The 17,677-nt window shown below is 53.3% G+C and overlaps 1 protein-coding gene across 5 annotated transcripts in view; it reads right to left on the bottom strand.

Moving 5' to 3' along the window:
- Positions 1–17,677, bottom strand: part of ZC3H3 (zinc finger CCCH-type containing 3) — a 137,796-nt gene that overhangs the window by 37,105 nt on the left and 83,014 nt on the right. For all 5 annotated transcript variants that reach the window (XM_080579956.1, XM_080579955.1, XM_080579954.1 and 2 more), the window contains 2 exons: positions 9,936–10,129; positions 2,288–2,372 (listed from right to left, as the gene is read on the bottom strand). In XM_080579956.1, coding sequence (XP_080436082.1) covers positions 2,288–2,372; positions 9,936–10,129 — 279 coding nt within the window. The remainder of the gene's footprint in view (positions 1–2,287; positions 2,373–9,935; positions 10,130–17,677) is intronic.

Below are 17,677 nucleotides of genomic sequence, written 5' to 3' on the forward strand. Positions count from 1 at the left end.
CAGGTGCCCTTGAGGTAGAGTAGAGTAGAGTAGAGTAGAGTAGAGTAGAGTAGAGTAGAGTAGAGTAGAGTAGAGTAGAGTAGAGTAGAGTAGAGAGCAGAGTAGAGCAGAACAGAACAGAACAGTTCAGTTGGAAAGGACCTTGGAAGATCATCCAGTCCAACTGCCTGCCCACTTCAAGGGCCTACCAAAAGTTAAAGGGCATTGTCCAAAAGCCGCTTGAACACTGCCAGGCACGGGGCACCAACCACCTCTCCAGGAAGCTTGTTCCAGTGTCTGACCACCCTCATAGTGAAGAAGTTTGTCCTAATGCCCAGTCTGAACCTCCCCTGAGGCAGCTTTGTGCCGTTCCCATGTATCCTACCACCGGCCACCAGGGAGCAGAGACCAGCACCTCCCTCTCCATTTCCCCTCCTCGGGAAGCTGCAGAGAGCAGTGAGGTCTCCTCTTGGCCTTCTTTTCTCCAAAGGGGTCAACCCAAGCGTCCTGAGCCTCTCCTCATAGCAGAGGCCATGATGTCAATCACATTTTGGGCTGTACAAGCAAGAATGCAGCTGGGAGGATGAGGGAGAGGATCTACCCCTGCTATTTGGTACTTGTGAGACCACCAGGGCATACCAGGCCCACTCTGGGGCTCCCAGGACAACACAGACAGTGGAGGACGGCAGCGAGGCCAGCGAAAGGCCACCAAGACAGTTGGGGCTGGAGCACTGGACATCTGAGCAGAGGCCATGAGCTGATTTGCTCACCCAGGAGAAGACAAAAGGGGGATTTTATTGTCCTCTATGACTGTTTATGGGATGGTACAGAGAACGTGGAACCAGACCTTCTCAGAGATACGGTGTAGGGATAAGAGACCCTTTGGTGCAAGAGCCCATACAGAGACCTTCAGAGATCCCTCCAGGAACATGACCATCTCCATTGACTTTGTGAGCACGGAGAGAGCTCCGAGCAGTTTTTATGAATACAGGGAGACAGAAAATATCCTTTTTTGTGCTGGGCTCATGCAGCACAGGCTACAAACACCAAGCAGTTCAGGGGATACATCAGCCCAAGTCACTGGCCTAGGGGTCACAGTAGCAAGGAGACTATTTTAGAGCGGGAATGCACATTTTTACCTCTATATTGAGCATCTGCAGCTCTCCCGTTGAAATGTACTAAGAAAACTTCATGCAGACAAAATGCTGAACATGATAGCCCTTCTCCAGCCCTCTCTCTGCTTCAGCATCAGCACTGCCACCACCGCTGTGCATGGATGTGGGGACGGCAAGCTCTGACACAACGTGCCTCCTGGTACCCGTGGTGCTTCTGAGGCTATCGCAAGGCAAGCCACTACATGGCATGATAAGCATTTAGAAAAAGAGTTTTTCCTTGCTGAAATTACGACATTGATAAAGGGCTCTCCCACAGTCAACACGGTGGCTACCTGAGGTACTCAGCCAGGCCACCAGCACGTGGACCTCTGTGGCCAGCACTGAATTTGGACTCTACCATCAATTGACTTTGACAGCAGACTTTAAATCAGTTGGTGTAAATGATAGGAGATGATAAAATATAGCTAGAATCTGGCACTATGTCTGTGTAGACATCTGGAACCAACATGCTTCGGGGATAAATTTCAGTCTACTACAATTAAGAGGGGCTTGTCTGCAAGAGCTCACACTTAAGGACGCGATGATATGCGGCACATCTGTGGCACAGAAGCAAGGCGACGGGGAAGTCAGGAGGGCGGCAACGCGCCGTTGTGCTCGGGGTGCTTCCCTGCCGGTGCCGGGGGTTACTGGTTTGCAGGGGCTGAGCACCCATCGAGCGCTGGTTCCCAGCTGGGAAATCTCAGCAGAGCCAGCAAGAATGAAAACCTGCAAGTTTAGTGGGCTGAATGGGGATTGACTTCTTTGGATCAGGGGAATAAAACAACAAACTGCTGCGATACAGGTGACAGTGACGCTGCTGCCCTCGAGAACAATATGGCTTTTGTTTTAAAAAGGGACTTTCAGAGAGGGCTGGAGCAGGATTTGGCGTTCCTTGCCCGCAGAAAGGTGCTGATATCCATTACTAACCTTTCACACCCTTTCAAGAGAACCTTTCAAAGCAGGAACCAGTGTTTTTTGCTGAGTTTACAGCCGCCTCCCGGCAGAGGATGGGGGAAAACCAGCGGTGCTTCGGTCCTCCACCGAGCAAAGAGCCACTGAGACAGCCTCGTACCAAGCTTCTGACCCCATCCTGAGCATAAACCACACGCAGCATCCGGAGGGGGAGCGTGCTGATCCTCCCCGCGGGTACAGACCTGGCAATGTAGCGGCTCGTAGCGGATCGGTTCAGGATACCGGATGGGGAGAAGCCAGTACTGCCGGGCGTGCCGCTCAGCCTCGCTGTTCGAAACAGAGAAAAGAAACACAGACACATTCAGGACGATTTGCTCCCAAGCAAGAAATTCGGCAGGAACTCCTGCGGACCTTGGCAGCTCGGTGCTAACACAGAGCAGCAGCTACGAGAGCTGAGGATGCTCTTCGCAGACCTGCCTGCCGCTGGCACCTCCGGACCTGTCACAGCAAGGAGGAGCCCTGCCAAAAAGGGCTCCTTGTTGGCTCCAAATGCATCAGGTGCCCTTTTCCTCCGCGCTCAAACCTGCTGGGAAACCCCCCCGGGGGAACCCGCATGCACTGGAGCAACCTTGGAGGCTGGGCAGAGGCAGCTCACGCTCCCTGCAGCAGCCCGGGGAAGCCCAGCAGCTGCCTCGAGTCCGTGCTCGCACATAATTAAATCGTCCTCGAGCGGCGTAGGGAAGAGTGAATCGAAAATAAAGGCTCGGCGCGCGGCTTTCCAGGTGGCACGAGCGCGGCTCAGTCACTCACCTGCCAGCCCGGGCGTGCTGGGGAGTGAGTGAGCGGGATTTGATAGCTCCCCCCGCGCTCGAGCTGTCACTCTGGCTGCTGGCACCGGCAAAACCCCAGCTGTTCCCTCTGAAAATAAAAAGCGACGGCGCAGGCGCGATGCCGACGCTGGTGGCATGTGCCTGTCCATCGGGGCATCGGGCAGCCCCGCTGCAGGATGCCGGCACGGGTCTTTGCTCATGGCAGACTTGCGTGGCAAGAGATTTCGAGCTTGCCACGCGACCACCTAAAATTAACTGGGCGTTTGTGCCACCTTTGCTGAATTATTTTGCTTTTCTTCGGTTGTTTTTTTTTTCGACTCGCAGCTTGGGTCCCGCTTCCCCTCCATCGCTTGCATCGCACTCGAGCAAGGCCGGCCTCCCAAACGATGCGGGGACAGAGACCCAAATTAAAGCCAATCATTAGGGTCGGGATAGAGCCTCCTTCAGCCCTCCGCAATTATCTTTTGATGCTCTTTAAAGCAAGCTCAGCAGGACAAACCATCCCAGGAGTGGGCTCCCCCGGGCAGAAAAGCAGACTCTAGGGTACGTGTGCGTTCCCGTGCCCCGTGCGCCATCCTTTTATTTAAGACAGCCTGCCAGCCACATCCTTGCCAGAGAAGGGGAACCACTAAATAAATCAAGAGGTAAATAAATAAAGGCTGCAACGGTCTCATGCAGCTGGTTTTAAGTGCATATATATCCAAAATAAATCCACAGGTGAATATATATATATATTTTTTGCACAGCTTTTATCTTCCCGCAAGAAGACTCGCGGTTATTATACGCAGACTAAAACCATTGAAATCGTTGGGAGGACTGAACGTGTGCGATGCTGGCTGGGCGACGCACGTCCCTCGGTACAGGTGACGGTGCTGTGAATTAATTTGCAGCCTGCAGGCAGTTTGCACGCCTGCGAATCGCTCCCTTCCATCCCAAAATCTGCAGAAAAGCCTGGCCAGCGTGCCGGCCACGTCCAGCGAGGCAGCAGCCTGGCAGCAGGCACAGAAACCTTTCCTACGAGCTTCCACACCGTCAAACCTCCTAATTGCTCACCCGGAGTGGAAATCCTCGCCCAACTAATAGGGAACTGCCTAAATATTTACCCAGGAGGAGCCAGCCCATCGGCTGCGTAATGCCGCCGGTTCAGAAGCTCCGTAATTAACGCGCGGAGCCCGTTAACGCGCAGCAGCCTGGAAAGGGGCGAAGCCTCGTTTCTCTCTTCCATCTCCTGGGATTTAAGCAGGGAACGAGGGGTGTCGTTTTTAGAAGCCTTTCCACCGTGCAAAAAGAAGTTTAAGTGCTCTGCAGACCTCAAAGCAACGAGCGAGGGGATGCAGGCAGGGGGATTTATCGCCCCACACCCGTAGGAGGGTCCAAGCAGCCCAGGTTTTTCTTCGAAGCAACACAACAAAACGTTAAGTGATCAATGTCAGAGCAGGACAGAAGCAAGGTGGAGATTTGGGGTCTCTCTGCATTACCAGAGTCACCCACGCGGTGTGAAACCGGGGCAGAGCAAGGACACGGAGGACTGGAGAGGGGTTAAATGTAAAAACAGGAGACGTGCTGGTGTGTGATCCCCCCGGGGAGCACGGCAGCAGGCTCCGGATTAAACGAAACAGAATGCTGAAACCATGCCCCCAGGGCTTGACTCTGATCTTGGGAGGGTCTCGCCGGGGCCTTTCTTCAGACGCAACACGATTTTGCACGAGAGGACCTCAGCACGCCGGGGAGAGCATCGGCGTCGGGACCAAGCGCTGCCGGTCCTATAAAAGTCCTTTGCTGCAGAGATTGAAAGAAGGGGCACGGCGAGTTCCTCCGTGAAGGCGGCAGGAACAACAGGAGGGAAAAAAAAGAAGAAATAAATAATAAAAAAAAAAGCTGCTGGGGAGAGCATCAAGGAACTGCACATTAAGGGCTTTTTAACTGATTACACACAGCACGGCGGCGTCAGGCTTGATATTTTATACCCCGCGTAAGGGACAGGTGTTTTTCTCCCTCCGCCTTTTTATTTTTTTTTTTCCTCTTTTTCCCCTTAATGATCTAGTCGGGTTGAGGCGCATCATCTGTAAGGAAACCCGCGGCCCGTGCAAACGGGGCTGCTCCTCTCCATGCATCACCCGCAGCCGACGCCGGCTGCTCCGGCAGCTCGCGGTGATGGCAAGCGCTGGGAAGTGATTGTTGTACCTAACCCAGCCGGGAGGCTCGGCGCGTCTCTCCGGAGGGAACGGGAGCTGTCATGTTCATTAAATGCATGATTACAGCTATGATTAATAGCAGGGGCTACAGCCTAACTACTTTTTTTTTTTTTTTTTCCCTCGGCTCTGAAGGAATCCGCAGGCGAGCAGCACCGACAGCCTGGCTCCGGTCCCTCGGCGCGGGGCTTTCCGCAGCGCCTGCTTCTGCCCAGCCCGTCCCGCTCCAAAATTGGGATTTGGATCGGAAAAGGGTGAAGGGGAACAATCCAGCCCTGCCAAAGGGGCTCCCCAAGCACCAACTGCGGTTAAAATGAGCGGGGTGGAGGCCGTGCCCCTCCGCCAGCACCCCCACCTTAGTCCTGATGTTTTTCCCCCGGAACTCAAACCCAGCTGGGAGCTCATGGGTTCCCTCCCCGGTCCCTGGTCCCGCTCCTCCAGGGGAGGATTCCCCCTGAAGGATTCCCCCTGAAGGATTTCCCCTAAAGGATTTCCCCTGCAGCCCCCGAATTGTGCCTGGGAGCAATGCGGTGCGGGATGCGCCAGGCACCCAGCTCACCACGGGGCCCCTCTCGCCCCAGGGCTCCTCCTGCAGCGAACGCACGCTGAGCAGGGCGCTCAGCATCTTCCCTCGCGTTCGGGCCAGCCACAAATATTGCCAAGGGAGTGCCGTTAATTATTACCTGCTTAATTATTTAGGAACGACTTTAGCGCTCGTATCCGGAGTCCCTTTACCAGGACCTCAGCACAGCTGCGGTGGAAACGTGGAAAGAAGCGTTTGTGCGTGTGCTGTAGGTCATTTGTTGGGTTTTGTTGGTTTTTTTTGTTGTTGTTTTTTAATAATGTGCAGCACCTGAAACAGCCTGGAAGGGAGGAGAAGCAGCGCTGGTGATACTGGGACGCGCTGGGGCGCCCTTCGTTTCGCCGGGCTCTCCTGCCTTCAGTGCTGAACCAAAACTTTGGAGGCCGGCACTCGGGAAATTTATTTCTTTAATTATCGGTCGTTTTAAGTGGCTTCCACCGTTGCAGACCATCAGCACCAGCAGCTGCCGGGGGTGATTTATTTCACTCACCGGCCGGCACAAGCCCCTCTGGAAGGGAACAACGTTAGAGGGGATGTGCTGGCGCTGCGGGAGAGCAGCTGGGCACGCTTCTCCCCCCCCCTTGCCTGCAGCCCGGCTCCCAACAGGAACGAGCACGTCCCTGCTTCAGGCGTCTCGTTATTAGCGAGGCACGCTCAATTAACGAAGCGTTTTCGGCGCCGTTGCGTGACCGGCTCGGCGGAGGCGTGCGAGGAGCTTGGAGCATCTCCCGAGCTCTGCACGCCCCGCTCCTCGAGGAGACCCGGGTCCCAAAGCCGAGGGACTGAGCTAAAAGGGGACGAGGATTGAGCAGTCCTCAAACCGAGGGGGTTGAGCTCAAAAGGGGCCAAGGGACTGAGCGGCTGGATAATCACAAAACCGAAGGGCTGAGCTCAAAAGGAGCCGAGAGATCGAGCAATCCCGAACCTGAGGGTTTGAGCTTGAAGGAGCCGAGGGATCGAGGAATTCCAAAGGCAAGTGACTGAGCTCAGAAGGGACCAAGGGATTAATGAATCCCAAAATCAAGCAGTCGAATTAAAAGGGGACAAACAATCCCAGCCCCAAGGGATTGAGCTCAAATGGGACATGGGATCGAGCAATCCCAGCCCCAAGGGATGCCCGTGACACGGAGGGCGCATCCTTCCCGCGAGGCCCCGGCACCGTCGCCGGCTCGACAGCAGCGCTGAGCGTTTTGCCACCTGTGCAAATGCAGAAAGGGCGTTTCTGCGGCGCTCAGCACTTCTCAAATTAGTTGGTAAAAAGGAGCCGAGAGTGCACTTTTCTCAGACACGTGCCTCCCTGCATCAGAGCCTGTGTAGGGCTGTTTCCCCCCTCCTTTTACCAAGATCCCCTATCGCATCTGAAATCCCCTTTACCAGCCGCCAGTGGGGATGTCGCCGAGCTCCTCACCCTGCCACGAAGGCAGAATGGGGAAACTGAGGCAGGAACTGCTGTTACACACCAGGATGGAGGGAGGGAACATGCTGAGATTGGGGGAAAGGCCCCCCAGCCCCGCAGGGTTGAACTCAGCCGTGAGTTTCAGAAACAATTCGCCCTCCTGCTGTCACAGGCTGCATTAGGGGGCACGTGGCGAGAACCTAAAGCTCCTCTTAAACCTCCACCGCTGGGAGCTCAGCCATCATGGGAGAAGACAGGGATCTTTAAGCCTTCCGAGTTTATAAAAAATACATAAATCCAAAAAAAAAAATAAAAATGAAAGCCACCAACGAATACGACCTTACCACCGGAGGAGCCACCGAGGTCTGGCTGACAGCCATGAGCATCCCTCCAGCAGGCAGAGCCCAGTGTCCTGACGGCCACCAGCACCGTGAGCACGAGCTGCTGCCTTTCCCAAGCATCTGTCGGAGTCACGTAGGGGAAGATTTCCCCACGGGAAGCATCTGGATGCTGCTGAAAACCCGCTGGAGCGAGCCCACGTCGCGGGCTGCAATAGCTCTGCCCCCCCTGGCCGCAGCTCGCGCCCCGAGTGGGCTCAGGCCTATGTCAAACCTTCATTTTTTTCCTTCTGCTTTCAGTCTGCTCTCTGCTTCCTTATTTATCACTCCCCCTCGCAGATTTACCATCGAAATGCGGTGTTGCCAGGATTTTCCCCAATTCCCTTTCCCCGATTTCACGGAAATCCCTCACGTGCCCGAACAACGCCGTAGCGGTTGCGGAAAGAACTGAAGGGAAGGTTTGTTGCCAGCAAGGAAACCTGCTAAATTTGGTTCGCTTAATTAAAGCCACATCTAATTGCGATGTATCGAGCGCTTTCTGCGCCGTCCTGCTGTCACGTTTCCTAATATTTCCGCACAGTGAGAAATGCATCCTGGCAAAAACCGCCAAAACACAGGCACGGGGCTTTCCTCACGGACGTCTCCAGGGGCCGGTGCTCCCCAGACCGGAGCCCCGGCACCGATCCCGCATCCCACGGGCACCGGTTCGGGAGCTTTATGGCGTTTCTGATCGTAGCTGGAGCTCGAAAAGACAAAATACCAGCCCAATAAATACGGGTGAGCAGCGGAATTATATCTCCCCGTAAGCAAACGCCAAGCTGTTAAATCGTCAGGAGCCTTTCCCACCTCTCCGCTACCCCGCCACGCAGCGTCTGGCACCGGTCTGGCTCCAACCCTCTCCCAGAAATCCCACTTTAGGCTGGTGTTTTTCTGCCAGAAACAGAAATGTTTCTCATTTCTCCAGCCCGGAACTGGATATTCATGGGCAGGCTGAAACCCTCAGCCTTTGCTGAGTTCTCTAAGCACGAATTTGCCGTTTCCAGGTGGCTAGGCAGATTTAGAGACTTCTTCACTTAGATAAATGAAAAAAAAACAACCAACACCAACAAAAAGAAACAGTTCAGAACAAGGGTTTTAAACAGGGGATGTGCAAGATCTGTGCTTGGGAAGGGCTTCCTACAAAAGGTCTCACCTCCATTAAAAGGCTTCCCATTTTTTCATGCTGTTTCCCCCATTTCCCACAATTGCTCTGAATTTAACACATCCCCTGGCAGCACGTGGAAACCTCCAGGAGCAGTGCCTGGTCCCATGGAAAGGCAGCAGGAGTTCAGGGATTCGGACACTTCGGAAAATCCCATCCCAAAGCTCGTGAAAAAAACAAAACAGACATCGCTGACCCCAGGCTTCGCTTGGTCCACGACCAAGCGAGATTTACGGAGCCGTTTTCCAAGCCTCCCAAGGCTGACCCTCGCCCACCCTCCTCCGGACTCAGCCCCAAAGCCGAGCTCACAGGCAGCAGGATCGCAGACTCCAGAAGAAGCCATACGGGTATATTTTCTCTCCCACACCCCTTACCGGCCACGGGTGAGCATCGGGGGAGTTATTTACTCTTTGTTGCCTTTTGCTCTTAATTTTTTTCATGGTTTCCAACCTTGCCGGAGCTGCTCAGTTCTCCTGCTGACGACATTTTTGTTTCCCCTCCCTCCCGTGCCTCCTAATCCTGCTTTTTGTGGGTTTGTTTGATGGAACCGGTATCCAGGGGGTGCCAGGAATAACCCAGGAATAACCAGTTCGGGAGCAAAACCATTTGACCCCAAAGAGAAACTCAAAAACCACTTTAGGAGCAGCTCAAAAACCTGGTCCTGCCTGAGAGCTGCACTTGAGTCTCAAGTACCGGGGGAGCTAAAAGACAAATTGAAGCTAAATGGAAAGCCAGGAACTGTGTCGAAACGCCTGTTCCATCCACAGAACGATCCTCCCGGCTTTCTTAGGTCAATATTGAACGGGATTTGATGAGCATATCAAATATATTTAACCTCGTGGTGCCATTTCAAGTTGCTCAGGACTTAGCAATCCTCGCTGCGGTTGGAGAAAGAAAGCGTTAACAGGGTGTCTCTAAACCTGGCGCACCCTGAGTTAAAGAAAAACTATATTGTCTTAACTCTTTCCTAAAGCTTTTGTTTCTTTTCCATTACTTTCTTGCCACGAACAGCTGGGGGATGCCCCGTGGCAGCGATGGGATGCCCAACGCCGTTGGGTCGGAGCTGTGCAAGCCCTGCGCTCCGCCACCCAGCCGTGCTCAGCAAGCCAGGTGCTGCAAGAACTCCGAGCAACAAAACTCGGGATTTCGCTTTCTAAAAAGCTTTTTTTTTTCCCCAAAAAACTTCTCGGCGAGAGGCGGATCCCCTCCCACGGGCGTTGCAGCGAACCACGGGAAGGCGACGAGCCGCAGACGCGCAGCCTGGGGACGAGCGGCTAAAAGCCAACGTCGGCACGAAGCCGGGGCCCCGCCGGTTTTCGGTGCGCACCAGGAGAAATTCTCGCTGCTCACCTGCTCTGCCGGGGCTCTTGGTGCTCAGGTCCCTGCCCCGGCCGGGGGTGCTGGACGTCTTGGAGAGCTTGTTGGCCGACACGCGGTACATCACCCCTCCGATGCAGCGATAGCCTTTGCTCCTCCAGCCCTGCGGCACGGGCTGGGACTTGCTGCCCTGCGGCGAGGGGCGCGCTTGGTTTAAGAGCGGGGACCTGTAAGAAAGGGATAAAGGCACGGTGAGCACCAGCTCGGGAAGGTAGCACGAGGAGCTGAGAACAAGCACGACGCCCCCATCCCACTGCGCGGACACCTCCTGGCTTTCGGCTCCAGCAGCAATGAGAAAAGAGAAAGGAAGGTGTGGTGGCAGTCCCCCAGGGGAATCGGCGGCGTGGGACCTTCCCGGAGCTTAGCCAAGCTTTATGGAGCTCTACAGGCTTGGATGGTTTTACAGCCTCCCCCCCAGGCCCGGCTCTTGTAGGGTTTTTACCACATCCTTGCATGGGATGAGCTGCCGGAGAGTGCTGCTCATCCCCGTTTAACGTCTGGAGGGGATGCTGGGACCCAAATCGGACCCTGGCAGCACCTGGGAACCTTCTCCAGCCCCGCAGGTCCCCGTCACACCACCAAGGGGACGCGTTCCTCCTCCCAGCTCCGCAGCGACGGGGCAGGAGCTGTGCTACAGCCACGCTTTTTAGTGTCACCAGGACATTACCGTCACCACGATGTGCTCGGGCTGTCCCCAACGGGCGAAGGACACCTTTAGGAATTTCCCAAGCGTCACCCTGGGGACAAATCCCTCCCGGACGGGCTCCTCTGCCCCCGAAAACCCCAAACCCGTTTCCCCGCACGATGCCTCCCGATCCGCAGGAATCCCCCCCCCCCCAGCTCACTGCGGTACAGATGCCGTTATGCAAACAGAGCCGCTGCAGCCGAATCAAATCTACGCCGATATCAGTCGTCTTAACCATTTAGCGCTAATCCAAACAGTAATTTTTTTATGCAAATTAGAGCTCTAATTTTGTATTAGCACAAACTATGCTCATAATGCTATTAGCGGAACGTATATAAAGCGCGCATTACCGGCGACTATCTGTAAATTAAGGGCCGCTATCCTATCAGCAGAATGCAAACCCCGGAGAGCATTACCTTCAAATGAACATGTGCCGCAAAGAGAAAGGGAATTGTAAAATGTAATAGTTACATTTCTTGGTGCTTAGTGTGACAGCCGATTCATTTAATAGGGCTGTTGCCACTGGCTACCAAGCGCGGCGAATTCCTGCCAGGCGGCGCGGAGGGGATGGGGACCTCGCCGAGCGGCGCTGGGCTGCGCCCGGTGCAGGCTGCTCAGGGCTCGGTCCCCGGGAAACCCCTAACCTCGCTCCAGAGATGAGCACCGAGCTTGAAATTTTGCAAAAGCAGCAGGAGAAGGCGGCACCGCAAAGCTAGGATCGCGCACAGCGCAGCCGTGTCAGCGCCGCTCTCCGAAAATTCCGAGGGCTTCCCCCAGCTCCCCACGTCCCCAGATTTGCAACTCGCCAGCTCGCAGCAAACCTCGGCACACCCCAGCCCGTGTAGACCCCAGAAAGTTCTCCCTCGAGAAGCTCGCACACATCTTGCAGAGGTCATCCTGCGGCATATCGTGCATGCCGACCCCTCCGAGCCCCTGCAGCCTTCCCGAGGGAAGAGGAGGCACGGGATGCTCGGTGCCGATGGATTTTGCGCTCCTGTTCTGCGTGCCATGGAGCTACAAGCATCGCTCCCCTACAGATCTGCACCCCTGTGCTGCTGACGCGGGTACATCGGGTCCTGGTGAGGCGATTTTGGCGTTAGCTCCCTGTAAAAAAATCAGCATCCTGTAAAAAAATTCATTTCAGCTCTCTGCAGCCCACCAACAAAGTACGTTGAAAGGTCTCGTGTACAGGGAGATGCTGCGAGCAACCAGAGCATCTCCCACGCCGGGTGCCTCGCACACCAAGCACAAAACTCCGCTGAAAGACATTTGTCTAAAAAACCCGGAATGTGGCTCAAAAGTGACCCTCTGCGGGCCACTGCCGTGACTCACGGGTGTGCTGCAAACCTGGATTTGGGTAGAAACAGAGCATTTGCTTGCTCAGAAAGATCCGGCTGTATCCCCTAATCCCCGCACGCACGCCGCATTAGGGGAACGGTTAGCGACACGAGATTTATTTCCTTCCATTTCAACCCAGAAAACACAGCATGACACCAAGAAAACCCTACTGATGGAGACACAGAGCCCAGATGTTACCATATCGCTCCAGTCCCGGAGCGTTCAACGTTTCCTTTTAGCCCTTTATAGGGGAGGGAAAAAGCCCCGCTCCCATCCCTGCTTGGCAGGAGCGAGGCAGTGATTTCGTGCCGTGCCCAGGGCGTGTGGATTTTGCAGTGCTTTGCTGTCCAGAAAATGCCCCCGTCCCACTAAAAGCCCCACTACACCAGGGCAGCCCCCGTGACGGGCAAACATCCCGGCCCATCGCTCGATGCCTCTCTCCTGTTGCATTTCCAGTGCCGTTTTCTGCCTCGGGGTCTGCAAAAGATAACTCAAAGCCATGCTGCTATGCCCAGCGCGCTTCTCTGAAAAAAAAACCACATCATCGGGATGCAAAATAAAAGGCTGGGGAAAAACCCTCCTGGTTTAAGCAGCAGCTCAGAGACGGGGCAGCTGCAGCTGTAGAGCATCAGCCGCCGTTCCCGCTGCTCCCCCTGATCCTCCAGATATTTATTTTCTCACTTTTCTGTGCTCACTCGAACCGCTCAAGTGGCTGCACGCCGCCGCAGCGGCCCCCGTTAGGAAGTCACCGTTTCTCGAGAGTTATTACCCGGTGGCATCTGACCCCTCCTATGTGAGCAGAGAGCGAGCAGGGAGCCGCTGTCGACAAACACCAAGCAGCAAGAGCTGCAGATTATAAAACACTTGATGCTTTTTAAATCAATATTAAATAAAAAGAGGAAAAAAAAGCAACAAGCCAGCCCACGGGGAGCAGAGCGGCGACGCGCACAGCAGGACCGTGGGTCCCATGTCTCTCCCTGCAGAGGATTTTCAAGGATTTCTGCAGCTGAAGGCATTGCCTTCACCCAGACCTCCTCCAATTTGCATTTTTGAGGGAGAAAAAGCATCTGTGAGTCCCAGTGGACCAAGACCTGACCCCACGGGAGGCTTGGCCACCTCTGCTTCCACCCTCCGGCTGATGGGGCATCGGTGCGGGGACTGCCCTGGCACCCCCTGGTTCTTCACCTGGAAACTCAGTGCTAAGAAGTCAAAAAGTTAACAGAGAGAAGGGAAAAAAATACAGAAAGAGAAAAAAACTCTCAAAAGGAGTTGTAATCTGCTCCAGTAACCTTTACAGCTGTTTTCCCTGCTGGAGACAGACAGACGGAGAGAAAGGCGCCAGGAGGTTGCAGCACTGCTTCAGCAGTTTTATTGTCCGTCCTCGCCCTGCTTGCAAAAGATACGGCCCAAACCTTTGCGGGGAGAGCTCCCAAACCCCACAGCACCCCCAGACTGGGTATAGTGTCCCCTCAAATCCCCTGGCCCTACTCACACCACGCGAGCGCACAGCAGAGGAGATGCCACGGTCCTGGAGACGCTTCACGGGGACTTTTGGCTGCTGAACGCGCGCGTTAGGGTGAGCTCTGGCCACTTGTGGTATTTACCTCCAGAAACCCTAGGACATTCAGAACTGAAGGTGATATATGTTCTGTAAAGAAACCTCGCTGCGTAACCTCTGCCCACACAGAAGAATGGGGAAAGGGAATTGGCCAAGCAGACGAAAAGCCGCGACCACTTCAGGTGTTGCTCGCCCGCGGTGATACAGCCCCAACATCCTCGCGCTGCCAGCATCACCTTCGCCCGCCTGCGGTGACACCTCGACCTGGGGACAGCCACCGCCGGGCCAGGAGAAGGGGACGAGGCCTCCAACGGAGGGCAAGGAGCCTGGCGAAACCCCTCGTCGCTTTTCATCCCCGGCGGTGTCACGGCACTCCACTGAATTGTTACCCTAATGGAAAGGACGGCCTTTGGAAATGAACTGTATTGAGAAGAGAGGATAAAATTAATGAGATAATAGCCAGGCCAAGGACCTGAAGAATACGCCGGCCCTCGACACGAGGGGCTTGTAATTCCCTTTCTGCAGCACAAGCCCTCGGATCTAAAGAGTTCTCCCGTCCATCCAGAAGACCCGCTCCGGCAGGAAATTTCATTAACGCTGGAAAATAGGAAAGGTATTAAGCGTGGATAATGAAGGCCAGAGTGTGAACAGTGCCTTAAGATAGTCTTCTTTCTAGCCTTTGTAATGGGAGGCATGAACTTTCCCTTCAAATCCATTTCTAATCCATTTGAAATACTACAGCAAATTATCTTCCCTTCAGCCCGAAAGCGGCCAGCCAATTTACTCCGAATAGAAGTGACAATGCTACAGAATTTATCGCCATAACCTTGACTACACAAGGTTGAGGGTTGTCTTTCCCCCACCCCGGGGTGGACAGGGGAATGAAAATTTTTAATGAAAAGGGGGTAGAGGGACACTATAAAAATGTTTTAAAACAGCGTAGCAGCTGTTGGAGGTCCAGCGCCCACACCAGGGCCAGGCTCGATGGCGAAATCTCAGCACCTACACTAAAAATGTTACGGGTTCAGGTCCCGGGCTAATAAAACTCTCTGCAGTTGGAGATTTGGGCTCTTCCATGCATCCCTCGAAGCAGCAGCAACTTTGATCGAGTCCGACGATTTCACACAACCTCTTCCCAAATGCCCGTCTTGACCAAGTCTTGACTTTCTTCTTCTCTTTGCTGTGGTTAAACACCCAGCGTCTTCTTCATGGCTCTTCTGCAAGACTTTCCAAGTGCTCTGAAGCCATTTCTCATTTCTTCCAACAGAGCAGCAAGCCCAAAGTGAGAACTGGACCAAATGAGGGAGAAAAGGGCTCAGCCAGGCAACGGGGACCCAATGGCCAGCGGCTGTGCAGCTTCTAAACACGGCAAAACTGCTGAAAATGGAACGAAACCGCCAAAACTTCATCCAGGAGCCAGCAGATGACACAACTGAAATGTACTTCTCTTAGATAAAGGCCAATAAAAGGACAAAGGGAGATTTCCAAGCCGAAATCTTGGGAAGGAAGGGTTAGCAACAAGGACGGTTCACCTCGGAGCGCGGCGGATGCTCAGGTTTAACACCCACGTGCAAGCAGGGACAAGAACATCTCATCCAAACCCCCACAACCACGCACAAACCCACCTGGATTTGAAACACCAAAATGCCTGATGCATACGAAATCTAATACAAAACTGAGAGCAGGGTAAGAGCATCCCGACGGCGTTTCAACCAGCTGAAACGGAGAGGATTTCTTGGAGCTAACGGCAATACACGTGCCTCTTAGAGGATGGTTTTCTTTTACTTCTGGATATCTTCTTTAGGCTTAGCTTATTTTTATTTATTTATTTTTTAAAGTAATCCTTACATAGTAAGAAATCGCATTTGCATGCTGGCATTTGATTCCCGAGGAAAGAGCGGATCACACGGGGGCCGGGCGCGCTCCGGGGCCAGGCGAGGCAGGAGGGGCAAAGCACTGATCTGGGAGAAATGGTGGAAAAAAACACAGGACCCTTGTTCTTTAGCACACAGCAGAACAAAACACGGGATTTAGGCTCCAAGTGCTCTTCAAACATGCCTCTAAGCTTCAACGGCATTCCCCTTTGGAAGCCGCCCCCATCACCCGCAACATCTCTATCCCCAGCTGCCCACTGCTCGAATCTGCAGGGAAAAACAAGTGATTCCATTGAAATGTTTGATTTTCAGAATGTTATCAACGTTACTGCTTCCTTCTTAGAAGTAAAAATGTGAATACTCAAATAAACGCTTCCTACTTCAAGACCTAACTTATAAAAAAAACCTGATGTGGGTTATTCAGATAATTCAGTTCAAGAACGAATATTTGAGGTTGAAAAAGTGACTGCAAATTGAAAGGAAGAAAAGCACACGTCTTCTTCCAGTATACAAACAAATCCAAAATCCACTAGCTTTCAAATCATAGTTACTGGCAACACTCTAATTAATCTGTAAACAAATCTCTATTTTTAACAACCAGTTCTCATTAGGAAATTTGTGCTCAGAAGCTCAGGTCGGCTTCCCGTGCATCCAGCACATTTCAGGTAACCCAAGGAACACTAAAAAACTCCTTGGGTTCAGCTGAATCGAACCTGAATTTCCATTCACATGCAGCTCAATGATAATCTCAAGAAAAAATAATCCAGCACAGATCTCATTTACCATTTCCAAACCCTGAGAAAAATTACGAACCTCGATGAGTGCCTATTAAGCCACATAATTGCCTAAATAAAGATGTACCCACCTAATAAATCTTCCTGACTTGGGAAGGAAAAATAGTTGCACGTATATTATAACGGTTCTCAACCACAAGAGTAGGGATTCCTCCAGAAACACAGCTGGGGAATAAAGACGCGGAACAAACCCAGATGATTTTAAACCAAGGGTTTCCATCTCGTGGATTTCAATCCTGATTGACCTCAGCAATTAAATCAGCGTGAGCTGCAACGGTGCCACACAGTCACAGGCAAAGCAGGGTTGACACAACGGGGCTGCCAGCAGCTCCCTGCGAGCCACCAGGACCATCTGCAAACCACACAATTGTTTAATATTTTCTCCATCTATCTAAAAGCTTCGGGCTTCCACCGCGTGCTGTTGCCAATACTATTATCAAAGCTATCTGACTGGATTTCTTCTTCGCAGTTCAACCCGTGACTTAATCCTGCAACCAAAACCATTGCAGTCACTTTTACGTCTGCATGGTGTAGAAGAAACATTTGATTATACCTGCAATGCGGGGCCGTTGGTGGGTTTTTTTTGTTTGTTTTGTTTTTCGTGGTTTCCCCATCTTCCACATGTCCTAGGTGTGGAACCTCCTCCAAGCCCTTGCACAAGCTGGGGAAGCTCCCTCCTCAAAAAATATCACTCCAAAAGTCCAGGGGACAAAACTATTATTCTTGTGTCTTCCCAAAGGGCTGTAAAACTTAGGGCCAAGCTCATGCTAAACTGACGGGAATACTTGCAAGAGTTGAGTCTTTTACAGCGTTTCACCCAAAATGAAGTTAAGACTGGAGCAACCACGTTGATCCTCGTTGCAAAGACCGGACCGAGCCATGGGACGGCGAGCGACGTTTCGGAGCCAGCAGCAGAGTGCAGGCACTGGGGCAGCATCGGCAAGAGCCAACGCTTCAGGAACTAAAAGTTTTGAGGATGGAGGTGGGAGGAAACGCCGAGCCTGAAGCCTCCATCCCCAGGAGCCATCCGGTAACTGGGGAGCAGCTCCAGATAGAGACGGCGATGGCAAGAACCAAGGAAGCCTTCATTCTGGGCTGGGAATGGCTGATGGGAGAAGCGAAGAAGCACCAGACGTTATTTGGGGCTCCTCACCTGTTCCCAGCATCAGCCTCTGCTTCTTTTTGCCCCCATCCTTTCCTCTGAACCTCAAGCCCATCGACTCACCCTGCGGCCAGTCTGGGGACAGACCCACAACCATGAGCAGCCAACACAAGCTCCCTCCCCACCAACCCCAACATCACCCCAAGCACTCAGCAGCAGCTCCCTCTGGGCTGCGAAACTCATTCAAAACCTCACATTTCAGCCAATATTTTAAATACGTCGTGTTTGCGCTCCAGCAAGAGCCACGCTGGTCTTCCCTCACCACCCACACAGCTTGGGAAAAGAGGCAGAAACATGCCCAACA

This window comes from Anser brachyrhynchus (assembly GCF_964034855.1).
Source record: "Anser brachyrhynchus genome assembly, chromosome: 2".
NCBI classification, from domain to species: domain Eukaryota; kingdom Metazoa; phylum Chordata; class Aves; order Anseriformes; family Anatidae; genus Anser; species Anser brachyrhynchus.